The 27,553-nt window shown below is 47.0% G+C and overlaps 1 protein-coding gene and 1 non-coding gene across 2 annotated transcripts in view; both read left to right on the top strand.

The window, feature by feature from the left end:
• The first annotated feature begins 284 nt into the window (after positions 1-284).
• Positions 285-27,553, top strand: part of LOC144137644 (uncharacterized) — a 42,338-nt gene continuing 15,069 nt past the window's right edge. Inside the window, exons 1-2 of the mRNA XM_077669583.1 lie at positions 285-381; positions 16,453-16,513. Of these exons, the coding sequence (XP_077525709.1) occupies positions 16,453-16,513 (61 nt within the window). The 5' untranslated portion in view covers positions 285-381. The remainder of the gene's footprint in view (positions 382-16,452; positions 16,514-27,553) is intronic.
• Trnar-ucu (transfer RNA arginine (anticodon UCU)) lies at positions 3,999-4,070 on the top strand. Its single transcript has one exon. It is a non-coding gene; the product is annotated as a tRNA-Arg (tRNA).

Genomic DNA, 27,553 nt, shown 5'->3' with positions numbered 1-27,553 from the left:
AGAGGGCCAGCTTTAGTTGCTCGTTTATTATACCCATTACGCTACTCCTGTTATACGCTCAAACTCTATTGTGGTTTTATAGTACATTTAATTTTACCAACTAGTCGCACCCTGCAGCGCAGCGCCATTATTTTGTTTCAAAATTGGGAGAAAGGTGACGTGAGCCATTAGGAAAACGGCGCATTTCCTAGAACCGTAAATAGAGACAAAACATCACGCTATTTTTAGAAATCTAAATATAATCTGTTTGGGGAAATTCAAACTTCTTTTTTTGTTGTTCGAATTCGAAGCACGACAGGACTTTTAAAGGCCCGCAATAAACAGCTCGGAACCACTTTTATGACGGGACGAGCCAAATAAACAGCTTCTTCACAGATTCAGGTAAGAATTTTGGAACTTTACGGCTCTTTTACTTTCCTTAGAATGATTCCTTCTTTGGGCGCCAAAGTTTACTTTGGAAAAAAAATGTGACCACAAATTTCCGTTTCTTACGGAATCTTTCATCCCAACAAACATTGTTATAACCCAGAAGACGCACTTAAACTTGTAATTTTCTTTACAACAACAATGTTCTTACACAAGTATGTAGCGGCAGCGCAACGAGTATTGCTATTTAGCGTTGTGGTGCTGAACTGTAAAGTGTTATACTGAGTGTCCACGCGACACTACAGTGTTGCAGATGACTGCTCAAGAATATAATCGTTTCTAGGACACACACTGTGCGATGAACAGGTCCTCTTGGAACGAAAACCTGAACAGGAGGATAAAATTGCGCCAACAACGTTAATCAACTTCAATGTATTTCCTTTCGAGAGTTCCTGTCGCCTATTGTAAGAATTGTTTACGGTGGCCGTCAATGCTTGTTATCCGCGTTCCTATCATATAGGTGACCCAATTATAATAAAGCACCAAACTTCACAAATGTCGGGTGCACAGCATAGGATTTCCCTTATTCTTTCAAAGATAACGTTATAGTAGCGGTGCTGACCTAAATATTTCTGCTGATACCTCGCAAGATTATGTAGTGTCAATTTTTTCTCAAACAGCAGCCCACCATGGCAATCGTAAATGAAGTTAGTATTATCAATAAATCAGCTGTATTAAGAACGCTTGCGAGAAGACAGAAAAATCGTTGACTGTGCGTATGCTCCCAACCTGTGCGTATGCTCCCAACCTGTCTGTACACTGAAGGAAACGAACTGTACAAACAAAAGTGCAGGCTTTTACTGTTTCACTTACCACAAAAGTAATAATCTGCATCACCTCGTTAACTCGAAGAAGTAACACCCGGGAAATATTTCGAGATGCGCGAATTTTTTAGATAAGCAAAGCTGCGCGAATTGTCTGAAATATTGAGTGCTTTGCAAAAAATGCTTCAGGAGATTTCTTTTTTGACTAAATCCTTATTTGTTACCTCTAATAGTCTTATTTCTTTATTTTATGGCATAAAGGTTTATAAAACCCTTCAATTTGCTGCTTAGTTTGATTTAAAAACTTATAGGTGGCGCTGGCTGCAACAGGAGTTCTCCGAGGAACGCCTGGGCTCCATATAATTTTTTCATGGCAAAATGAACCCGCGCTCTCAGTTGGGTTTTCCCACGCATGACACACCTCTATCACGGCCGTTTGATTGCGCGCACGGATCGAGCAGTTCTGCCTCTATCTTGTAGTACACTGGCCCTCTGCGCATGTCTCTGCCACCACATGACATGCCACAAGGTTGCTTGACGAAGTTTATATGCCCCTAGGCTGAGAGTTCACGTTCGGGGAAAACATCGTATTTGTGGTAGCGCGGTTAAACGAGTAAAAAATCGAGGGACATAGTCGTGGCAGCATCGCGTGAATCTTGTGAAGCGGTCCGCGGCGGCTTAATGTTTGTTCCACTCTCAATCAATATTTCGAGATATCCGCAGTTTGGCCAAAAAATACTTCGTAATAAAGGGCAACAAATACATAGGACGTGTAGGAAATGGTTCGGTGCCGCGCAAAATTTCCACTGAGCCGATTTTACGAGATATGCGAGTTCGAGTTAACGAGGTTTTAATATATATATAGTCTGAAAAGATAAAAACTTACACAGAGCGCGAAAAAAATAAGGTTAGTAGAGACAGAGACAAACGAGAAAGACGTAGAAAATAGAAAAACGTTTAAAAACGTTTACTGACGTTTCAGGGAAGGGAGTTCTCTCCCTGAAACGTCATTAAACTTTTTTCTATTTTCTACGTCTTTCTCGTTTGTCTCTGTCTCTACTAACCTTATATATATATATATATATATATATATATATGTCTCTACTAACCTTATATATATATATATATATATATATATATATATATATATATATATATATATATATATATATATATATATATATATATATATATATATATATATATAGAAAGAAAGAAACGCCGGCAGTCTACAACGCCAAAGAAGGCATAGGGGAGTGGTTAGACTATTTTTTTTACCGTTAGTGATGTTACATTATATATATATATTTTTTTATTACTATTAATTAGGTGAGAAAGAAAGAAAAACACGCGCCCAGAGTGGGGACCGAACCCACGCCTTTCGATTAGATCTCGAATGCCTTACCAATTCGGCTATCTGGGCGACTGTGTTCTGCTTCACTTTCTGGGCTATTTATATTTACTACAACTGTATCTGACGCTTGAGGGTGGTAGCCAGCGCCACTCAGACTACACGGGGAGAAGGGGACCTTCTTTTTTAACCCCCGGGGCGTGACGCGAACGTCTACAGCCTGTCATGGGCGGTCAACTGGCGGGAAACCCTCTTATGCTACCTTGGCATCAAGGCTGCCAGAACCGAGGCCCTCGCTAAGCTTTCGCACGATAATAGGGTTTGGAAATGAGGGGCTCGTTAGGAAATACAGAAAGAAACGCCGGCAGTCTACAACGCCAAAGAAGGCATAGGGGAGTGGTTAGACTATTTTTTTTACCGTTAGTGATGTTACATTATATATATATATATTTTTATTACTATTAATTAGGTGAGAAAGAAAGAAAAACACGCGCCCAGAGTGGGGACCGAACGCACGCCTTTCGATTAGATCTCGAATGCCTTACCAATTCGGCTATCTGGGCGACTGTGTTCTGCTTCACTTTCTGGGCTATTTATATTTACTACAACTGTATCTGACGCTTGAGGGTGGTAGCCAGCGCCACTCAGACTACACGGGGAGAAGCGGCGTTTCTTTCTGTATTTCCTAACGAGCCCCTCATTTCCAAACCCTATTATCGTGCGAAAGCTTAGTGAGGGCCTCGGTTCTGGCAGCCTTGATGCCAAGGTAGCATAAGAGGGTTTCCCGCCAGTTGACCGCCCATGACAGGCTGTAGACGTTCGCGTCACGCCCCGGGGGTTAAAAAAGAAGGTCCCCTTCTCCCCGTGTAGTCTGAGTGGCGCTGGCTACCACCCTCAAGCGTCAGATACAGTTGTAGTAAATATAAATAGCCCAGAAAGGGAAGCAGAACACAGTCGCCCAGATAGCCGAATTGGTAAGGCATTCGAGATCTAATCGAAAGGCGTGGGTGCGGTCCCCACTCTGGGCGCATGTTTTTCTTTCTTTCTCACATAATTAATAGTAATAAAAATATATATATATATATATATATATAATGTAACATCACTAACGGTAAAAAAAATAGTCTAACCACTCCCCTATGCCTTCTTTGGCGTTGTAGACTGCCGGCGTTTCTTTCTGTATTTCCTAACGAGCCCCTGATTTCCAAACCCTATTATCGTGCGAAAGCTTAGCGAGGGCCTCGGTTCTGGCAGCCTTGATGCCAAGGTAGCATAAGAGGGTTTCCCGCCAGTTGACCGCCCATGGCAGGCTGTAGACGTTCGCGTCACGCCCCGGGGGTTAAAAAAGAAGGTCCCCTTCTCCCCGTGTAGTCTGAGTGGCGCTGGCTACCACCCTCAAGCGTCAGATACAGTTGTAGTAAATATAAATAGCCCAGAAAGTGAAGCAGAACACAGTCGCCCAGATAGCCGAATTGGTAAGGCATTCGAGATCTAATCGAAAGGCGTGGGTTCGGTCCCCACTCTGGGCACGTGTTTTTCTTTCTTTCTCACCTAATTAATAGTAATAAAAATATATATATAGATATAATGTAACATCACTAACGGTAAAAAAAATAGTCTAACCACTCCCCTATGCCTTCTTTGGCGTTGTAGACTGCCGGCGTTTCTTTCTGTATTTCCTAACGAGCCCCTCATTTCCAAACCCTGTATATATATATATATATATATCACGCATCATTGAACCCATAAGGTTGTCTCGGTTTTCTTATCGCACAGGAGAAAACCTAACGCATGCAGAACCGTCCATACATTTGCGATGTCACGAGGCTCAACTTCAAGTCAATGTAACCAATTCGGTACCTCTTTAAAAGGTAAACGCCACCATCTTGAAAACATGCGGGGGAGCACCAAATTGAGGGTTTTGTGAAGAAAAAAAATTGACTCATTGCTAGTACATAATATATACGAGAGCTCCTCTAGTAGCACAGCTAATCTTCTGTCACTAGACAAGGTGCGTGCGTCGAACGTTGACAGGGCCAAGTTCTATTGGTGGCCTTTCCGGACCCAGGGATGCTTAGCACTCTCCGTTGTATCGGTGTTATGACCGCCGCCGTGCACAGGTGCTCTACAGCTGCTGGAGACTAAGCACCGAGAGTTGAGTTGATTAGTGATGGAAGGTGGCAGCCAACTACTACACCAGGGGGGCCAGATTCTTCTCTGATGAGGGAGTGATGTTTGTGTCCCTAAGACACTTCGTAGCATGGCTGAACCTTTCTGGTGTAGCCCTTAGGTATCCGGAATGATTGGTATTCCCGGAGCAGCTAGCACTCCATACTTGCATGGGTTGGGTACAGTGAGCCAGACGAAAAAGAGGTTATACGCGCGGTTCTGAAAGAACAAGCTATGGCGCTGGCTTACTGGTGAGATCCACTGACGTTCGGCTGTTGGAAAAGTAAGCAAAAATGGTAGTTTCAAGCTCAGCTGGCCAAAAAAGGCCGCTGATGTTATACTAGACTCCTTCCTCGCCTTTTAATACTTTACTAAGCCGAAAAACTGTTTTTGTGCGCTGCGCCAAAACGGCGGAAAAGTTAGGCCACCCTATGCTCTAAAGTTCGGAAACATTGTGACTGTTATGAATGCTGGGCCGGGCCACGTAGAAAGTCACGAGCCTGGACTACGTTCTCGCAAATGCACACACAACAAATAAATTAACGTGAGATACGTACAAAGCCGGAACAGACACTATCACACGAACGGACTAGATGCGGCAACACTCAAGTGCGGAAGATAGCAAAAAAAAGCCGCCAGTCGCGCGACGAGACGATCGCTGATGCGACGACGCGGAGACGTACTTCTCTGGCTGGCCATGGAGCAGGTTGCTGTAGTTGTTGAGGTGGTATCTCGCTGGCAGGGACGTGACGGTGGCTGATGGCTAGCGACGGCACGGAAGGCCTCGCCGTGGCCTGACGCCGAGGCCTTGCCGTGGCCTGCGCCACGGCGAGGCCTCGCTGCCCGCGCTCCACGCCACCGGAACATCGCTCACTCCGACGGGCGCAGCCCGTCTTGTCCCGTTGTCGGCCGTCGTCTCGTTGACAGCCCGAGTGGTGGCTCGGACGGAAGAGCCGGCGACGGTCCTCGGGCCTACACCGCGTGGGTGGCCGTCTTGCTGCCTCCGAGAACAAACAGCTTCTCTACCTCTTCTCCTTTCCTGCTGGCCCGTGGTCTTCGGCAAGCGCTACACCACTGGTTCGGCGGATTGGCCACGAGACTGCACTGGCCCTTAACTATACTGCCCCCCTCTTCAGAAAGTTCTTAGAAAGAACTATTCTAGAGAAGTTGTTGGTGGAGAGAGAGATAGAGTAAACGTTTATTAATACGACCCATGTCCGGGTCCGCGCTCTAGGAGGTTGAGATCAAACGACCTCCCCCCTGATGGTGAGCAGGTGCTGAAGTGGTGATGGAGTCAGTGTCGCAGAGGGGGACTGAACACCAATCCATCTCGAAAGAACAGGCATGTCGAAATCCATCTCGAAAGAACAGGCACTAGGTGCGTGTTCATAAAAAGTAAAAACAGTGCACGCACCAAAAATGCATGCAAGTCACTATAAAAAGTTCTCATGGCATAAAAACAGTTCATGCTGTTCATTCAAGCTAGCTCACAAGTACCGTTACGCATTAACTCGAAAATGTTCCTAGCTAACGAATGGGAACGTCTACTGCAGAAAATGCTTAAGTGCAAGAGCAAAAGAAAGCACACGGAGCTATATACATCGAGTAAATGGAGCTTTCAATAGCTCCCCGGTACCACACGAAGTACAACCGGTTATACCCAATTACAACAATTCAAAAACAGGCCAACCGGCAAAGAGAATTTTGTCCACACGAAGGTGGAGAGAAATCAACGGGAAAGACTTTCTTGCGACCCACCGCCAGGGGGACGACCCCGGGGGGACCCCTCTTGTCCCCCCTAGGAAAAAGCCGGATAGGGTGGGTTGCTGGAACGGGAACTTGGAAATCGGGATGGGTTATGGGAAAAAGGGTGGGAATGAGGGAAGCAATTTTGCCCCAATCCGTTTGTCTGACTCTCTTCCAAGACTGATTGCTCAGCGAGGGCATCAGACAGTGCCAATTGCCAAATATGCGGCCCCTGCCACGGGTTACCGCTCACCCATAGGGTCCGATAACTGGGCCCCAACTGTCGGAAACAGGAAGTACCCTATTTAGTGGCGACGGTCGGCCCCCCCCCCCCCCCCCCGACCCCCAGCTCTGCGGCCGATGCGTACTAACGTCCTCGATCAACTGTCCCGCACAAGGTACTCATGAATCACCAGTGAAGCTTTCCACTATACACGGGTACTTGCAACACCTGCTTTTCACGGTCTCCGGACACCAGAAGTTTGTACGTGAACGTTAACTGAAATCCATGTTGGCAAGCCAACCACGTTCGCAAGGGTCCCACAGGGCTGTTCTGCAAGCCCTTTTCTTATGTCCTCCTCTGTGCCTACTCTTTCGCTCAATGGAACAAGAGTCTTGTGGCATTGCCGCTGGGCTGGGCGGCTCGGCAGAGGAGATCGGTCCGGGCCTACTAGCCGTTATTAAGCCAGGAGAGTTTCCCCGGTCGGTGTACTAACCTCACCTTTCCTCGTTTTCCCCGTGCGGAACACCAAGTAGCTCCTGGTAGCACGTCCCGTGGCAGCCAGAGAAGATCAGTCTATAGGCCCCTCGCAGCAAGGTTACAGGGGGACGCGACCCCCCCCCCTCGGCCTCATACGGACTGTACAACATCTAGCCCCCATGACATTTGGTTACAGGGGTATGTCACTTCCCCCGACTTATAGCGATCAGGTCGCTGGCCCCGCCAAAGCTTGCGGTTACAAGGGTCGCCAGTCCCCCGGCCCGTAGCGGTTTCCCGAATTTAACCGGTATTCCCAATACAACGACTGTACGCTTGCGGCACTTGCTACTTTCGCAACTTGACTCGCCGGCCTCCTCCCACGCTGGATTACAGGGGTGCGTTACTTCCCCCAGCCAAAGAAAGTCATAGTTGATCGATCTCGACACGCTTTCCTGCTTCAATCGCATTGCCAAGTGCCGGGTTGACACCCGACCGCCCGACCTCCGCGTAGGACCTGATTCCAGTTGTACCAGGAACCTCCGCAGTGGCGGCCGTTTTGCACGCTCCCTGGGCAGGGATTGTGCGGCCTCCCCGATTCCTCGAGGAGGTCTCGTGGAATTACCGTACTTCCACGCTCTGGCCCCTATGACATTAGGTTACAAGGGTTTGTCACAACCCCCGGCCTGCAGACCAGTTCGCAAGTTCAACAGAACGAGCCCCAAGCTATGGTTACAGGGGTGTGCACGCCCCCGGCTCGGTACTGGTCTACCCATTGCTTCAGCAATGGTACGCCAACACTACGTGCGAACTGTACCGCTTGAGCGCAGTGATTACGTCGCAACATTGACCCGCTGGCTTCCTCTCACGCTGGATTACAGGGGCGCGTTACCTCCCCCAGCCTTTGGCCTCCTCCCACACTTGATTACAGCGGCTCGCTACTTCCCCTAGCCAAGAGAGTCATAGTTGCTCCACAAATACCATCTTTCGGGATAAAAGGGATCCTCTGAGGAACTCCCAGTGGCTCTGCACTCTCGCCCCCAAGACTGAAGGTTACAGGGGCTCATCAAGTTCCCTCGGTCAGCAGACCAGTTCGCATTAAAGGCCCCTTCCATGCTCCGGTTACAGAGGTTCGCTACACCTCCGGCCTCATTGTGTGTACCCATGCTTCAGCATGGCACGATAAAACGAACTGTACCGCATGTACCCCTATGACTTGGGTTACAAGGGCTCGTCACCTCCCTCGGCGAGCAGATCGGTTCGTGTTTATGGGCCCCTTCCTAGCTGCGGTTACAGGGGCTCGCCACTCCCCCGGCCTCATAGTAGCGCTCACATTGCTTCAGCAGCCGTGCGCCACTATAACACAAACTGTACCGCTTGGTGCAGTTGCACTTCGCAACATTGACCCCCCGGCCTCCACCACACTGGATTACAGGGGCGCGTTACCGCCCCCGGCCAAAGAGAATCATAGTTGATCCACAGAAATTTGCGACCGCAAATTTTGTTCGTATTACCATTCCAAGCACCAACCTCGGTAGCCACCCAGGCTGTCCGGGCCTGCGTCCGCATCACGCATCGGTGTTCTTGGAAGGCACTTGCCCTCAGAGTGCCTGGGAGTTGCTCAAGCTCCCATGGGCGTTGAATACCCAATACAGTGGGCCTGGCACACCACTGACTCCTGCCATTGCGACGGACCAAAGCAGGACAGCCGAAACCGACCGACACAGCCCAGTCCGCCGGCAGGGGGGGCCACGTGCAGGCCGGCAGTAAGATTTTCCCCCCAAGGAGCTATATACAGTCGGAAATCGTTATTCAGAGTCATTTCCATGTCCATGCATGCGTGTTTCCCGGAAAACCCTACGGTTTCCTAAGAAATTCAGCGCCTCTTCCGCGTCCGGCAGCATGACCCTCTGCTGTGAAACATCCCCTGATTTCATTTTCTGCGCCTCTTAGGAGCGTGTTTGTGTTCTGACGATCCGGTAAGAAAAGGCCTGTCTTGAACTCTTAGCAACATAATACGCTGTTTGCGCCTTTGTGGCCTTTTTCTTCATTTGTGCCTTCTTCTAACCGGATCGCGCAAGTGCTTGGGTAGAGGGGTTTTAAGCTGAATGACACTTTGCGCCGAAAGGTGAATAGCGGTTGTTGGTCCTGCGTAACAGATGTCCAACCTCACACTCCTACGGAGTAATGAGCCTGTTGAAAATCTCGCCGCTTGGCGCGTCACATGACATTTGTTCTTCCGGATCAACTTAAGCAGACATCTATTCTCGCAACGTTTAACAATCTCATGACACTCTCGCTGTTGGGATAGGCTGCTATGCGGTGCACAGACAGATGCTTCCGGGGACAAATGCATCGAAGACTTTTCCGGCTCTTTCGTTTCCGCGATAGCGGTTGTGAGAACGGGAACGTCTCACTGATGGTTGGGAGTCCTTTTTCACTGTTGGCTATAAGGCCACTGTTGGAATTCGTTTCTCGAATAAACGAACCCTGCACCGTGTCGGCTTCAGCACCTTCTACATTCTCGCCGTGAGTTTAAGATGCTTGTAAATCAAGCTCTCTTTGTGCAGGCACTGGGTTGCTAGGTTCGAAGCCTGGCACATGTACGGGGGGAAGAGGTAGCTCGTTAGGACGAACGAGACATGTGCGTGCTTCCAGAGCGGCGATCTGCTTCTTGCGGGCGGCTGTCCTTCGTTCATCCTCGTCCTTCCTCTTCTCATACTCCCTGAATGCCTCCCTTTGCTCTTCATCCTTCCTTTTCTCATATTGCCCCGCGACCTCTTCTTTGGGCAAAGCACTTTGTCCTAGTACAGCAACATCGACACCTGGCCTCTCTGTTCAGAGCTAACTCCGCTTGAAGTTTCTCGCGCTCGGAGTCGAAGTACTTCCGAAGCTCTTCTCCGGTCAAGCCTAGCCCCTGTCCGGCTTTCATTATTTTTTCCATTCCGGCTATGTACATTTTGGTGTATGGCTAAATGCGAACAGAAACAATAGCAAGGATCCTCTCTACAGATGTTAAAATGCGGATTCTGGCAGGCTAGCCACTTTTGTTATGAATGTTGGACCGGACTGCGTAGAAAGTCACGAGCCTCGACTACGCTTTCGCACATGCACACACAACAAATATATTAACGTGAGATACGTACAAAGCCGGAACAGACACTATAGCACACGAACGGACTAAATGCGGGAACACTCAAGTGCGGAAGATAGTAAACAAAGTCATGTAGAAAGTCATGCGCTCACAGCCGCCGATCGCGCGACGAGACGATCGCTGATGCGGTGACACGGAGACGTACAGTCGGTAAAAGGCTTGTCTATAACACAGCATTCGTACTCTCAGCCCTATCCTGCCTTGCCGGAGCGGGATTTGAATAAAACTACTGCGGAATTCTGAAGTCCTAGCCCGTCGCTTTTGCCTCCGACATGTTTGGAACGAGTATATTTCGGCAGTTTTCGGATGTAGCTGGTTGAAGTTGAAATCGCTGTTATAGACAAGCATTTTACCGACTGTACTTCTCTGGCTGGCCACGGAGCAGGTTGCTGTAGTCGTTGAGGTGGTATCTCGCTGGCAGGGACGTGACGGTGGCTGATGGCTGGCGATGGGACGGAAGAGGCTGCCTCCGAGAAGGAACAGCTTCTCTACCTCTTTTTCCGCAAGCGCTACACCACTGGTTCGGCGGATTGACCACGAGACTGCACTGCCCCTAAACTACAGTGACCGCTACAGGGTCACGAAGACTCTATTTCTCTATTTTCTACATAAAAACAGTAGTTGCTAGGTAGCCCTTGCTCCGGCGGTCATGGCAAGTGGTTGCACTTTTCTGTGCGCCCAGGGGTTGTCCAGTTAATCAAGTTTCAGTGATGCTTTCTGTGTGCCTGAGTGGTCCTCTATTCCCAGTCCGGAATAGGCGCGGCGTTTCTGGAGTAACGCTGACCTTATTACGAATTTTTGCCTACGTTACTTAGTATCCTATGCTGCGGAAGGTCTTCTTTAGTTTTGCCAGCAGTATTTGACCCCTACCTAGCGAATAATTTCCTTTTTTTTCAAATTTAACCCCGCTGGCTGGGCCAGTTCCGCTTCTGGTTACTGCGGCTTTTTTATATCGCGCTTCAACGATCGGTGTTATTGTATGGCCTTTCCTTGTTTCTTTTTTCCTGTGCGATGCAGCGGAATGGCGTTTTAGTCTATTTCAATTAAAATGCCCCGCCGGTTTAATTACTTTCTCATTCGGCGATTTCGCACAGGCCGCCAAATAGGGCTACGGTGACTTTTGTTTTGGCTGTAGCGTTACCGAAAATGCGCCTAACGAGCTGATCCAACTTGTCAAACTATCAGAGAGCAGTCCCGCGTTAATGCCAGCGTAGCCTTTAAGGGGCCACCTTTTCGAGGAAGTTAGCTAGGCTTGTTTTACTTGCTTTGACACTAGGTGTGACTCAACGCGGCCACCCACGCGCTGCACAAAGAAAAACGTTTATATCTGTAACACCATTGCTGCTAGGAAGTTCAAAAGTGCTACAAGGGATCTCAGAGCTTTATGACAGAGAAGTGCCAAAGAATCACAACTTACATTGCAGATTTCGTGTCAAAAATTTGAAAATTCCCGCAGCTCCGTCTAAACACGTCCGCCACGACGAAAAACTTCTCGGCTAAGCGAACTTTGATGGACAAGAGAAGGCTTTATAGTGCTCACCAGCAGGCATATTCTTTCCTATGGTGGACCCCAAGAAAAGAAATAACATGGGGTAAATCTGTAATCCAAAGAGAAAAAACAGGAAACGTGGAGGAGTTTTGCAGCATTAGTGGGGAAGTTGCGGCTGCTGTCATGAAGCTTTAAGAAGCGATACAGGTTGAAGATAGTACAGGCGTACGCTCCAGCAACAAGTTATGATTGTCGAAACCGTAGAAAGATTCTAGGAGGACGTCGAATCAGCAATAAAAAAGGCTACAACTTTGTTCACGATTGGGATGGGAGACTTCAACGCAAACATCGGTAGGAAGCAAATGGGAGAAAGGTCAGTGGAAACCTCCGTAATAGACATTCGAAACAGTTGAGGAGATACAAATGAAGAGTTTTCCAGAGAGAAAAAAACCTGATGTTGATGAACACACCCTTCTATAAACGAAAGATTAGTAAATGGACATAAAAAAGTCCCGATGGCACAACAAAAAAAAAACGAAATTGACTTCAGTTTAAGTGACAACCCAATGTATTGTGCAAGACGTACAGGTGTTGAGTGATATTAGGAGCAGCGACCATAGAATGGTTAGATGCAAGCGGGGGTTGAATCTCAAAGGAGAAAGGAAGACACTCGTAAAAGCTAAGAAACCCCGCAAAGAGTCAGTCTGGTCGCAGGAGTTAAATAACTCTTCAAACCATACTTGCGCTTCCGAACGAGCAGAAGCATGTAAGTGTAGACAGGCTAAATGTCAACCTAACAGCAGCCCTCAGTGAATCAGCAGATGCTGTGGGAGAAACAACATGCCGGGACAAACCAGAAAACTAACAAAGAAAACGGAGGAAGTAATTGCCAAACGTAAGAACATGAACGTTTTAAGTGCGGCGAATCGAATTGAATCAGCCCACCTCTCGAAACTGATTAGCATAAGTAAAACAAAGGGCATTCGTGCATATAAAACGGCAGTGATTGAGGACACGCTGCAATTAGGGGCAAGGTTGAAAGCAATTTAGAGAAAGCTAGCTATCGGCAAAGACAGGATGTACGCACTCAGAGACGAGCACAGCAACATTACGCCCAATTTGGACGAGACAATAAAGGTAACAGAACTCATTCTACACCATGCTGTAGGCCAGCGACGCTAGACCAGGGGAAACAACTGAAAGTACAAGCTTAACTTATGATGTCCGATTACTAACTAAAAAGCAAGTTGTAAATGCTCTCAACGGCATGAAAATAGAAAAGCTGCAGTTAACGACGCCATAACCTTACATTTTTTAAATGCGAATGCATTTCTTAGTCGGGGGTTGTCGTGCGTTGGCCGGCGTGCGCCTAGCAACAGCTGTGGAGCGCCTAGCAACCGGAGCACCTGGTAGCTCGGGCGGGAGTAGCGGAGAGTGAGTGGAGAGGAGGAGCGCGCTCGGGCGTGTGAGGGCGCTCGCATCGCGGGTCTCTCTCTCCTCTCCGCGTACCCTCTCTCCGCTCGCTGCGCTCGGAAAAATATATATAAATGCAGTGGAGCGCACGCCTCTCTCCGTGACTGCTTGCCGCAGCGCACTCATCGGTGCACCCAATGCATTCGCATTTCCGCACGATCCCCTTCGGGGAGGTGGGGGGAGTTTTTTTTGATGAAGGGAGGAGATGCTTTACTGTAGAAGCGTACTGTACTATTTTCGGAGGGCTAGAAGGCTCAAAAACTGGCCATAGCCTAGAAAAACGCCAACATTATTTTTATTAGTCAGAAGGGAGACCTCAAAGGCCTCAAGAATTACACACGCATCAGCCTACTCTCAGTTTTTTTAGATGCTGTTTACTAGAGTCATAGTTAGCCGCATAGGTGACAGCCTGGACTCCCAACAACCCAGACAGCAAGCTGGATTTAAGAAAGAGTACTCAATCACGGTTCACATCCATGTCGTCAATGAAGTGATAGAAAAATCCGCAGAGAACACTAAACCCTTTTACATGGCATTTATAAAATACAAGGAAGTGTTTGATTCCGTGTTCACCGGAGCCGTGCTAGAAGGCCTAAAACAGCAGGAAATAAAAAAACCCTGCATAAGACCTCTAGAAGGCATTCATAAGGAATGCACGGGCAGGATAACACTCCTCAACGAAAGCGATAAATTTCCCATCCGAAAGGGAGTAAAACAAAGAGACACCGTCTCGCCAAAACTATTGACAGCTTGTCTGGGGGTATTTAAAAAGCTTGACTGGGAAAGCATAAGATTAAGGATAAACGGGAGATTGTTGAGCCATTTGAGGTTTGCGGACCACATAGACTTGCTGTGTGAGACTGCAGAACACATGCAAACCATGCTTCATAAACTACTATTAGAAATATGATGAATAAATATGATGAATCTAACGCAATGAGGAATAAGCATACAAAAACGTCATTTTCAGCTTAGGAAATGAAACGCTAGAAGAAGTGAAAGAATATCGTTACCTCGGACAGAAGGTTAGTGCTGACCCCAACTACCATTCAGAAATTCGGCACAGAAAAGGTATGGATTGGGGAGCCTTCGGCAAGCACTCCGAGAGAATCAGAATTTAGCTTCCTGTGTCACTGAAAAAAATATATACAATGACTGCGTACTCCCGGTGAGGACATACGGAGATGAAACTTGGTACCTAACTAAACAACTAGCAAGCAAACTGACGTCGACTCAACGGGCGAGGAAACGAATAATGTTAGGAATAACACGCAGGGACAGGAAACGAGCTACCTGTATCACAGAAGAAACTAGAGTAGACGATATATAGTTCAAATAAAGAAAGAAGAAATGTACTTGGTTGGGCCATGTAGTGAGGCAAACCGACAACCGGTGGACCATTCAAGAGATGGGAATAGAGGGTCTTGGTTTCAAGCTATATGGAGGCTTTGCGTCAAACAGGGCTTCAGCGCGGGCTGCATGACAACCCTTTGAACCAGCCAGAGCTGGCCATCAAGGCCAATGCAGCTAAACTCCATTTTCTAGGCTCTGTAGTAGAAACGGTAAGGTTTATGAAAGTTTAATGTGGATGGTTTGGAACCGTTACTGAGTGTCCCACGGTTCCGAGTTCTACGGAAAATTGGCAAAGTGGTGAGGGCTAACTAGGGGAAAAAATTTGCAGCAGGGTAGGATGTCAGAATGAATTTGTATGCCGGGCGCTCAAATGCGGTTCGTGCTCTGCATGTAGGCGTTTGGGGTGAGGGGGTAGTGTTTCCTGCGACGGTCTATACATCTGCGTATAGTCAGCTCAAGAAGCTCACGACGGCATGCGTTTCGTGCTCGGCAACGCTGCTTTCTGCGCGCGCACGGTAGATAAGTTCTCGGACGATGTGGCAACCACCACGTTTCCAGGGTCCGTGGTGTTCTGGAGCTTATAAGGAACTGATTGGCATCTTCCGGGGTTGCTGGTGCATGACACATCGCGCCGCGGTATATAGGCGTTGTTTAGCGAGATTCCGGCAGACCCGCAAGAGTCCCTTACGATATCTGCCACAATAGTTTCTACAACAGCTAGAGCGGTCACTGCTTCATCCGCTTGTGTAAGATTGTAGCCGGCAAGAGAGTATAGTGGTGTGTGTTGTTGACGGCTACGGTGCACACTGTACAACCCTACGTGGATAGGACGCTACTTAGGCATACGCTGCATTAGAATGTTTTTCATAGTTGTACTTTGTAACCCTTAAAAAAGTTAGAGGCACTTAATAACAGAATACTAACCAGTTACTTGTCACATTATCAACCAGGAACTTAGTGCTTTCACTAACTTGCGATGTGTAGCCTAATAAAAAGCAACGGGTGACAATGTAGATCGGCTGAGCGCGCCGCACGACATAGAGACACATTCAACACACACATGTCACACTTTGACAACAAATAAATGCAGCCAGAAAACCAACGGGATGCACACGGAGCGCGAGTATAACCTAATTGCCTTAGAAATGCACCTGCTCTTCTTGATTTTATAGCCAGCCGAAGGAAGTCCTCTTGTAGAGTCAGTGGGCTTGCCGCAAAAATCAAATAGTTTCGCGGTAATTTAGAATTATGCATTTTAATGTCAGCAAATACAAGTCAGCACCTGGATTTGCAAAAAAACCTTCAGTCGTGATTTGGAGTGGGAAAACTGGTGGACATATTTGTTCAATGATTTATATAATTTTGTTACTATCAGTGAATATTACTATCAAGCAAGCTGCAGTTACTAAGTCTACTGTCTAGACTAGTAATGACAGCATTTAAATTCTATTCTAGTAGCAGGACCTACGTGCCGTTCAAGGTAAGTAAAGTTCGCAAGGAGTTAGTAAATACAACCCGTTTCTACCTTTTTAATGGAGTTTCTGTTAAGAGTGTTGCTTATTATAGCTACTGCTGGAGCTTTTCTTCCGCCAACGTGATGCCCGGGATGCAAGGCGCATGCCTGGTGGAATAAGGACTGTAATTTAATTGGGTGTGATGCATTTATCTTGCCTACGGCATACCTGGATGTTAAAGCCACACTTTCGCTGTTTCTTTATGTCGGAAAATGTTCTTTCTCTGTCCTGTTGACCACCTCGATGAACTTTTTCTCCTTTAGATGCCATTTTTGTCTGTGTTTTAAAATGTATGTTGATTAAATTGTTTTTATAGATGGCGAATATAATTTCGGCGTTGATATCAGCTTCATCCCTATGTCTTCTTTTGCACATCGGTGAGTACTTTAATTTAGTCCTCAGCTCGAGGTGTTTTAACACTGTTGACTTCAGTTTTCTCTGATGGTATTTATAGTAGCTATAAAAATTGTAGCTAAAGCACAACTTCTTTTAATAATGAAAGCAACCATCATTTTTATTTCGGCTTATTGCAGAAAATTGATTAGAAGATTCAGCGTTCACAAAATATCCTCAGCCACTGAAAAAGTAAACAAACAACGCACTCATTTGCAAAAGCCAAAAAGCACTTGCCTTTGCACAGTCGCATATTTGAAATTACTGGCGTAGGTTTAAACCGGAGAAGAAATCGATCATCGAAACATAGCAGTAATACTGGAACGAAATTCAGTGTTTCAACGTAAAATATTTCTCAGGATGTTCATTTGTGGCGCATGTATGGCGCCCAGTTGCAAAACTAAAAATCGCGTTAACACAAATAAATACTGTTGCTTCTACGCGTAAGAAATTCTCGAATAATTTTTCTAACATTCCTTGGATCAGTAAGCATCCGTGGCTGCGGTACTTGGGAATACTTAGAAATACAGCTATAATACACCCATTTAAAATTTTGAGCTGGTTCCCAATCGGTAGCGTCGTTTCCAAATGAGAAACCAACATTTATGCAAGATGTAGGTCAAGGTATTATCAGCCCCAGAGTGGTTATCTTAACGAAAGAAGCGGGAATCCACATTTTGAATTGACTGATTGATTGATTGATTGATTGATTGATTGATTGATTGATTGATTGATTGATTGATTGATTGATTGATTGATTGATTGACTGACTGACTGATTGATTGATTGATTGATTGATTGATTGATTGATTGATTGATTGATTGATTGATTGATTGATTGATTGATTGATTGATTGATTGATTGATTGATTGATTGATTGATTGATTGATTGATTGATTGTGAGGTTTAACGCGGCGACGCCACACAGGCGATGAAGCGTGCCGTAGCGGACGGCCCCGGATTAATTTTGACCTCCGGGGGATCTTCAACGTGCGCTGAAATCTCGAACACATGGGCGATTTCGCTTTTCACCTCCGTCAGAAAAGCGCCGCCGGGGCCGTTTTCCTTACTAGTCCAATCTTTTTCTAGAAAACCTATAATAAAAATCGGCGCAGCTTTCAGTAGTAGCGCAAGGGTGGAGGCCACTCTCCCTTGGCGGCCCCTCTCCCTTCGTCAGAGAACCAGCTGTTGCACCTCACATGTATTTCCGAACTTGCCGCTGAAAGTTCTCCATGACTGGCAGGTCCGGATTGCTTTGTCCGCAGGCTTTCACATCTCCCCCAAATTGGACCACGTTAGGACCCGCTAGAACGGACAGCAACCGGTATCGCGAACTCAACGTCTGTAGCGCGAGCTGTTCTGTGCTCCCCCATTCAGGCGCAAATGCCCGTGAACTGGTGAGGAGCAGAGGACGCGAGAGGCCAAGCCATGAACACTAAGCAGACTATTCTAGAAGGTCTAACTGGACGACGCTAAGCGCTCATCACGAGGCGCACGCTCACGTGTGCTCGCTATTTTTCTTGGTATTTTTTGCCAGCTCCTCAAGTGGCTTAAGCGGGGCGCAAGGCTGGACGACGCCAGGCGATCCTCACAAGTCGCATGCTCACATGCGCTTGGTTTTTTTTTTTATATATTTTTTGCGAACGCCAGCGGGCCAACCTCAATATTACATTTGAAAAATCACAATTTTTTGTTCACGCCGCAACTTTTACGTTTGTTTTTTATCTGCCTGATACTCTTAGTTTATAACTCTCTGGAGCGGCGTTACAGTTCTACAATTACTTTGTTTCAGTATGTGAGGGCGGGGCAGGGGGCAGCATTTCATTCTAGGTATTTTACATGCTCGACGGACGCCAATGTGCCCAAAAATCAAACTGCCTGCGGAGGCCTACATGACGGCAGCTCACAAACAGATACAGGTCGTAAATAGAGTAGGTAATTATGTTGAAAGCCCTTGAGTAGCGCCACACGAAGAATTCGTCCATTCTTCTAAAAGTATTATGTGTATTGTGTTGCACTCAAGCTTTAAATAAAAATTTTACTTCACAAATACTGTCCATGGCATGTATTCGTAAAGAAATACGGGAAAATGGCCGCGCATATGCTCCTTTTGCTGCAAATGTCGACCGAAGAGGATAGTCGACATGGCGCCCCTCAAAGTCAATGCCTTCCTTCTCTTTCCCACTCACCTCTTATGCTGTTCCTCTCCCGTCTCTTTCCTCCCAAGATAACACACTAAACGTTAGCTCAATTCAGTTTAAATTTACCGCGTTCCACTGCTCCAAGTCGCGCACCTCGATGCCAGCTCCGCCGTACGGCGGAGACGCGCCTGAATCGATTCACCTTAATACAACGTTTATAGAACCACTTTACCTTACTGCACAAGCGCTCCCAGCGAAACGTGAACCTATCTAGTGGAACCTTTCGTTACTGTTTCCGTTTTATTCCTCAAATGCCGCCAGGAGCTATAGTAGAGCCGGTAGCAGGAGGCGACGGTTTTCTGCAGTTGATGCAGTATTTCATTATTTTCGCAAAAACCCAGCATTCGTAAATTTTTTAACAAAGTAAAACTACAAATATCATTCATGTATTGATTTTCTGCCTTATGTTTTCGTAAAGCGTTGTTGTTGCTCAAAAATATTGACAAGTATGAACAACCACACCGGGCTTAGACGTTAAGATTTGGCTATAGGTAAATAAAACGTTTGCGCAGAATCTATTTCACTTTTGCCATGTGGCTGAATTGAGTGACAGACAGACAGACATCCAGACAGACAAAAAATTCTGCGTTGAAGTAGCCCAAGAAAGACTATCGTCTATAAAATTGAACAGGCAGTTTGGCTGTTCCAACCAGGGGATGTGCCCACCAGAAATGTGCCAACCAGCCCTCATTCTTGCTGTTAAACGTGTGACGCGTTGGCTTGCTTGAAAGCGCGCACACTGTATTCGAAACAAGTGGCCGCTGGTCGAGTAAACCAGCGGTCGAATAAAGCGGGCCGCTAGTTCTCCGATTACAATTTGTCGTACTCTCTGCGTATTACTTTCCTAGAATAACAGCAGCAACTATCCTATATCCGCAGACCGAGGCCTAGCATTTGCTTTTTGGATTTTGTGGCGTCTATCGCTACCCGCCGCTTAACGTGAAATGAGATCAATGGGCACTTTTTTTCAATTGTAGCTGGTTCACGGCGCTAGACCTAGCGTTCTATGCTTCGGCGTACAGTCAGGTAACCCATATTCTTGACCTTCCGCTGTGCCAAGCAACATCCTTCTCGTTACACTGAAATACGGGTATGAGTCTGTCATAGCAAGACGTTAAGCCTAACGTTCCTAATATATATATATATATATATATATATATATATATATATATATATATAGAGAGAGAGAGAGAGAGAGAGAGAGAGAGAGAGCGGGAGGGAGGGAGGGAGGGAGGGAGGGAGGGAGGGAGGGAGGGAGGGAGGGAGGGCAATGGGTCGCATTAACAAGGCAGCTCTCAAGATCTCAACACGACGGGGCAAAGTACGTGGCGTTGAGTGCTGCAAGTTCAGACAATGCGGAAGACTGGACAATCGCGGTTTCAAAATGAAGGGAAAAGTATAGAATAAGGCATTCAGTGGGTGGGGAGACTGGTTCGGACGGATCCATGCAGGCATGAACGAATATCGTATTTTGGGTTTGCCCTCCGCGGATGGCGGAGGGCAAACCCAAACAGATAGTGTACAAAAGAGAATTGCACAGTGAGCTAGCAACCGAACAGGAAATAGGTAGGGTCCACAGATAACAAAGGGTTAAACGTTTCTAAAAGGTAGGGGGAACGCGGCCTTCTTCCCAAGGACAAATGGCGTTGTTAAGTCGCATTAGGCTTATAAAGCTGCTGTATTTGGGCAGTTTCTGCGAATTCTGATGGGAAACTCAAGGGTAGGGTTAATGAACAATATGACAAAAAATATGAGGTCGCCAATTTTATTCGAGAGATAAGCACGTTAGTTTTCGGTAACTTCCATTAATACCAAGCACCGCTGACCCAAACTTATAAATGACATAAGATTCCCGAACCTCGCGGTCGTGGTGGGTTTTGAAAGAGGAAAGTCAACTTTCTCTAACGATGAGGATGAATGATCGTAGGTTAAGTGAAAGACAAACGAGCTTCCGGTGGATGGAATCAAAACTCGGTCCCTTGCGTTATGAAGCCGGCGTCTATCCAGTTGCTCCATTTCGGCATGGTCGAAACAGTTTGGCAAACTCGCACGACAACCAAAGAATCCGTCACAAGAAAGCTTCGCGTTCAACCATCGGCGTCGTTAGCCGGACGGGTGCATGATTTGTTTTTCCTTGGGCAACTGTAACTGCAGCTGTCTTACTTTTGACTGGTAACGTGCCTATGACTGATTGCCGGTGAACGCTTGTTGGCATCGGTATGCAGGTGCCCTGCTAGGTGTAGTCTCTACGTGAAAGCAGCCACGTAGGCGTAGTAGTATGCGTAGTATTGGTAAACGAAAGAAACTCACAAGACAAGGGCTGTAGGATTTTGAATAGATACGGTAAGAAAAAATGCGGGCCAATCCACCCGGTGAAGGTGGGTGGAAAGCGCAGCTTAAACGACACCCGCAACGATTACCCATGCGACGTCACTTGAATTCACACATGTGGCTCTGCAAAGAGTGAAACCAGAGACAAGTGAAATGCACTTGACCGCACCCTTTAATAGTTCAAAGAGATATTCCTTACTGAGGTTAAATCACTGCATGATAAACGAATGGGGGCTGGCTGAGTTGTTTTGGGAAAGCACACGAGTGGAAACTGTTTTTTATAAAATTAAACGAAGCTGAAACCCGGTGTTACACGATCTCATTTCTCCTCCGTCTCTGCCGCCGTTCTGGGCGCCTCCTTCGGCGGCGGCAGAGACGGTGGAGTAGTGAGATGTCATTCATTTGGTGTGAGCTTCTTTCATCACCATCATCATCAGCAGCAGCCTGTCTACGGCCACTGCAGGGCAAAGGCCTCTCCCATAGATCATCGATTATCGCGACCCTGTGGGAAAAGCGACCAATTTATCACCGAAACATCTTGATCTCATCTGCTGATCTAAATTTCTGCCGCCACCTGCCACGCTTGCCTTCTCTAGGGATCCACTCTGTTACCCTGAATCACCAATCGTAATCTTGCCTTCGCATTACATGCACTGCTCACGCCAATTTCTTCTTCTTACTTTCTAGTATGTCCTTAACACGAGTTTGTTCCCTCACCCACTCCACTCTCTTCCTGTCCCTTAATGTTACACCTATCATCTTCCGTTCCATTGCTCGCTGAGTCGTTCACAATTTAAGTTGAACCCTTTTAGTTAACCTCCAAGTTTCTGCCCCGTAGGTGACTATCGGTAAGATGCAGCTGTCATACACTTTTCTCTTCAGGGGCAATGGTAGGCTGCCATTCATTATCTCATAATGCCTGCCGAATGCACTCCACCCTATTTTTATCCTTCTAATTATGTCTGTCTCATGGTTGGGATTCGGGGTGACAACTTGGCCTAAGTAATTATACTTGTTTCTCACTTCCACTGCCTCGCCACCTATCTCAAACCGCTGTGCTTTTCCGAGACTATTTAGTATTACTTTAGCTTTTTGCATATTACTTTTCAGGCTCACAATTCTAATTTGCTTGTCCAGTGCGGTAATCAGGCTTTTCAATTCGACCCCCGAGTTACTTAGCAAGTCAAAGTCATCAGCAAATCTAAGGTTACTGACTGTTCCCAATTCAGTGTTCTGAATATCCATTTCAAACGTGCTGTGAGTAACATTGCAGAGATTGTGTCGCCTTGTCTGACGTCCTTCCTTATAGATATTTTACTGTTCTTCTTACGGAGTATTATGGTAGCTCTGAACCCATTGTTAGTATCTTCCTGTATTATTACGTAACGCTCGTCTACACCATGACTCTACAATTCCTGCATGACCGCTGAAGCTTGGACCGAGTCGAATACATTCTTGTAATCACTGAAGGCTATATATATAGGGGTTCAGTATACTCCGCGCACTTCTCTATCACCTGATCGATGGTGTGAATATGGTATATTGTTGAATAGCCTTTATAAAATCCTGCTGGTTCATTAGATTGATTGAAATATAAGGTGGAAGAAATTCGGTTAGCGATTACCTTGTTAAGTACCCTGTGGACGACTGACAGTAAGCTCATCCTTTAATATTTCCGTCCTTTAATTTTTTCTCCTTTAATTTTTCATTCCTATCAAATCTACTAACTCCTAGCGCATGCACAAGGCGCGCACACGGCCGCTACACGTGCCACAGGCGGACGCACAGCGGCGCGAGAGATCGCGTGCGATATCACATGACAGTCAGCGAGAACGTAATGGGTCAACCTATAGATGTGCTCGCTCAGTCCGCCGTCTGTCTCACGTTTCCGCGTAGGCTCGTAGTTCGATCGGTAAGAGAACGGGCTTCTCTAAGAGCTTTCTCTATTCGTTCCGGATTCGATTCCTAGCGCTGCCAGCAACTTCTATTTGTTCGCGGGAGTTTTCTGTTCACACCGACGGTCGCAAGAACCCTTCAGGGGGAGAGGTAACAAGCTTCGTTTTTAAAAAATCACCTCGCGTTATTAGCATCTTGTAGATAGCTCACCCTTCTTGAGTAGGGTAGTGAGAAGGAAGAAAAAAATATTCCGTCAAACAGCTTCATGTTGCAAGAAATGCGTTAACTGCAAATTATAGCAACGGCTGCCAATCAAAATACCGCCCAAAAAAACCTTTATGTATTGTTTTGTTATAGTCACCTGTGAAGCTTGGCACGCAGTATGTAGTTCGGTAAGTACCAACTCACAGGGCCCGCAAAAAAATAATCGTACAATTCGCCTATCATGCCGTCGTGGAGCTCTCCAATACCAGCGCGCACCAGCGCAAACCACGGTGAGGAACACGTTATAAATAGCGACGATGAATAGCGAATGACCTCACGTCGCTACACACACTCAAGTCATCAAGGTCGCGCCGAGGTCAGCGCATTGTTCACGGTCGGCGAGTGCCATGTGTGACGCCCTAATTGCGTGGTAGGATTTTTGCAGTAAGTATTGACATGAGCACTGACTTCCCTGACAACATAGTTGGACTTATCTGTTGTCGCACGAACTTGATAATCGTTTGTTCCCTTTCTGGTTTCGAACGATGGAACACCGCATGGAAGGGAGTCCTGTTCATTTGTTTTGTTGTGTTGTGTTTTGTTTTTGTTACGCTTACGGCGTTAAATTATGCCAGGACGCAATAAGTTGGGTTACTTTCAACCACTCCGAATAAATGCGCGTGGCCTGCAGCAGACACAAGCAGATGGTACGTGATACTGCCCGTTTTACATTTACCCGGACACGGCTTTCTTAGAACGTGATGCATAGTAAGATGTGTTCATACCTTGCTTGGAAAGAATTGCGGTAACTCATGCAGCTTGTACAAGTACCACTCACAACCGCCATTTTTTGCGTGAAAAAATCCTGCGCATCCAAAACTCTTAAGAAAGGCTTACAATTTCTCCGACTGTCCTCGAACCGATGTTAGTTGCGATGTGTTACGAATCGGCCAGCGCTGCCGTACTTTCCCGCATCACTCCTCGGCTGTGCGGCGAAGCCACTGCGTGCGCTTTTCAGCCGTGAGGCGCCCCCATGTTCATTCAAGTTTCGACAAGCCGGGCCAGATGCCTCGCTTTCAACGCGCTTCAAACGCCGGTGGTTGCCAGCGGCACGTCGAGACCCACCCAAGAACACAGAGGCCCCGCGATCGCAACGGGGTCCTCCTCTCTCCCCTCTCACGGACTCAACGTGCGCCGAGGCTGCCGACTGTCACGAACTCTGGAAAGAGCGTTGTGCGTGTCTGTGACGTTCGTGGCTTGTTGCCGCTTGTTGGCGTTTTGACTGTGATCGCTTTTGGGTATAAATAGAGCTGCCCAAGCGCTGTAATCCATTCCTGTTTGAGCAGCGAATCCATGATGTCGCTCTGCTCGAGTCCTGTATTGTAACCTCGCCCGTCGGGGCATTGTTTTTTTTTAAATGCAGAGCATTTCTTTAACTCACGATGTCACCCGTTCTAGTTGTCCGCAGTAGTCCGCACCCCTCCCCCTACACTATATAAAAAAATAATACTTTCCGGCGCCTGGTTTTGATCCCACGACCCTGCGGGCGGAACGCAAGGTACATGGTGCTCTACCCACTGCGCCACAAAGCCGACACAGAATGGAGGGCTACGAATGCGCCTTGTATCCTTGACTCATTCAACACCTAATCCTGGTGGGTGACTTTAACGTGGACATTCGCAAGGACGATTGGCTCGTTCGGCGGATGAGGGAGTTGCACGGTTTGGACTGCGTGTCTGATCACAACGACGTCAACAGCAGAACGCCCACGACGATTCACGGATCATGCATCGATCTCGTCTTCGTGTCGTCGTCGTCGTCTGCGTCTACGTTGCGCGTTCGACCGTTGCTTCCCAATCCCTTGACGGTCCACTTCAGCGACCACAAGGCCGTCGTCCTCGGTGTCGTGCAACAACACCAACAGCAGCAGCAAGAACAAGAACAACTTCAACAATGACGTCTCCCATCAACTCCCTCGAATGGGGGGACTAACTCAACCAGAGGCATCTAGACGTCGACGACGCAACAACAACAGCCAGAGAAGAAAAGAGAGGGAAGAGAAGAGAAGAATAATAATCATACCCACCTGCTAATAAATGGTGTCACGTGACCACGTAATTACGTCTCCTCATTTAATTACAATACAACAACTAACAGCAACAAGTGCAACAACATTAACGTAACGCAAACTACTTAACGTCGTGCGCCCCCGGAAATGCTCTGCATTTGATCGTGCCCCTCGCGAGGAGGATGTTTAGTTTTTTTTATTTGGCTTTGGCTCACCTCTCGCTATGAAGTAAACAGTTACGTTAGCCTACGGCTTTTGGACTTCTTCACGGCTGCAACAGCGGCTGGCCGCTCACATCATACACGCTACCCCTCGTATGTCGGAGGCCACGGAGCTCGGATCGGGTGCCCCCGCCCGGTCCCAACAGATGTCACTACCCCTCTGGTCGTATTACATAATTTCGATGTGTGTGTCGCAACTGAAAACGAAGTGGCCTACACGTTTCGTGTTGTAAACTTGCGGCTTGTGATATTATACTGATCCGAACGACCGACCACAGCGCGTCGTGTGTGCATCAATTTTAACAATATCTAAGAATACATTTATACCTCTGCAGTTGAGAATATGCTGATAAGTGCTTATCACAACATCAACAAAGCCATTGTGGCCGCCGTAGTTACGGAGTGGCAAACCACTTCATAGATTCACTGATCATCCACATTTGCAGGGCTGCATGGGCTTGAATTCTTTAATGTATGTCACACAGGTGTGCACAGAAAACTGCACACAATATCAGTGCCGCTTATTGACAGCACGCCATCTACAAACACAGGTGCGGAGCAAAGCTCGACGATTTAGTTTACAAAACTCGAAGCTTGTGTTCTCCTCTTCATAAATATAACTAAGACGTTATCAGGGATTTTTGGTTTTGGAATATCCTATCCGCGTGCATAAACGTTTTATCCCTTAGTTAGCACTTTCTCTTTGAATCATGCTCATTTATACGTCAACAGTGACATCGTAAGTAGCAACAGGAAAATCCAGGTTCAAAGACCTAATTACGATGACAATGTGGATGCAGAATCCTTGCTCTCTGGCGGTTGGCATTCATTCAGCGAGGAATGGGACGCCCCCTCCGAAGTTCCGTGTTTTACAGAGCTGTAGCCACGAGCGATAAAACGCAGGAATGGACTACTTAGCAAAAGAGGTTACGTCACATTGCGTTAATTATCCACAAAGTATTTGCAAGTGGCTTATATCCGCAGATATATACGAGTAGGCAGAGCAACTCCGGGGGCTCGAAGGCCCAAGAACTTAATCTACCGAATTGTTCCCAGGCGTCCCATTCATCCCTTCCTTCGATGAGGCATCTTGGTGGATTGATTCCAGCGGAAACACATGCAAGATAACGGCAGATGATCACGTGCACAGTGCATTTTGTGTCGTTTCTGTGTCCCGAAAGAATATTATCATTATCAAGCAGTGGCAAAAAAAAGAATATTAGCGAGTCAGAGGCTCAGCCAGGCTACCAGAGTATTTACTGCTTATGTTTTGTTTTCTAAATTTGTTCAATGACAGTAGTTGATGACCCGATAGCACGTTGGGGGCGTTTGTAATGCTCGGTTGGTGACGCCCTCTTTCATTCACGCACAAAATAGCACAAATGAGAGAGAGAGAGAGAGAGAGAAGCTAGGTTTTATTATTCATGAAAATTAAGGCCTCGCTTGTCATCCAACCCCTGCGTAAAGAGCAGCGAAAGCCTTTTTTTTTCTATATTGTAATAACACGTTATGTAACCTTTACATTACATTTTTAAGTGCGAATGCACTTCTTAAGCGACCCTGAACCTGCGTCCACCGGCGATGTCCGCATAGCATACCCACGTGGGGGATTGGCCAGGAATCTCCTCGTCTTCCTTGGCAACGGGGGGAGATGGGCGCGCGCTGCCTGGCCGCTGACATGGCACATACCCACGTGGGGGATTGGCCAAGAATCGGGCGTGAGAAGGGCTAATGCACCTGCTTAAAGGAGTACTGACACGAAATTTCAAAGCTGAGATCCGCTCTAGCAATCAAGTACAACGACAACACAAATAGGTGTCTGTGCATGGCACATACCCACGTTGGGGATTGGCCAGGAATCGGGCGTGAGAAGGGCTAATGCACCCGCTTAAAGGAGTACTGACACGAAATTTCAAAGCTGAGATACGCTCTAGCAATCAAGTACAACGACAACACAAATAGGTGTCTGTGAATAAATGCATCTTTCTTTCTTTGTAGTTGTGTGTGTGTGTGTGTGTGATCTCTCTTTCGCGAACATTACCGAACCGCGCAAATTCAACTCGTGCATTCGCACTTTCACATTCTTCCCCTCGGGGAAATGC

The sequence above is a fragment of the Haemaphysalis longicornis genome, unplaced genomic scaffold (assembly GCF_048455015.1).
Source record: "Haemaphysalis longicornis isolate Haplotype H1 unplaced genomic scaffold, Haemaphysalis longicornis Haplotype H1 scaffold_43, whole genome shotgun sequence".
Classification (NCBI taxonomy): domain Eukaryota; kingdom Metazoa; phylum Arthropoda; class Arachnida; order Ixodida; family Ixodidae; genus Haemaphysalis; species Haemaphysalis longicornis.
Note: the sequence above shows the minus strand (reverse complement) of the source record. Positions and strands in the feature narration are given on the sequence as shown.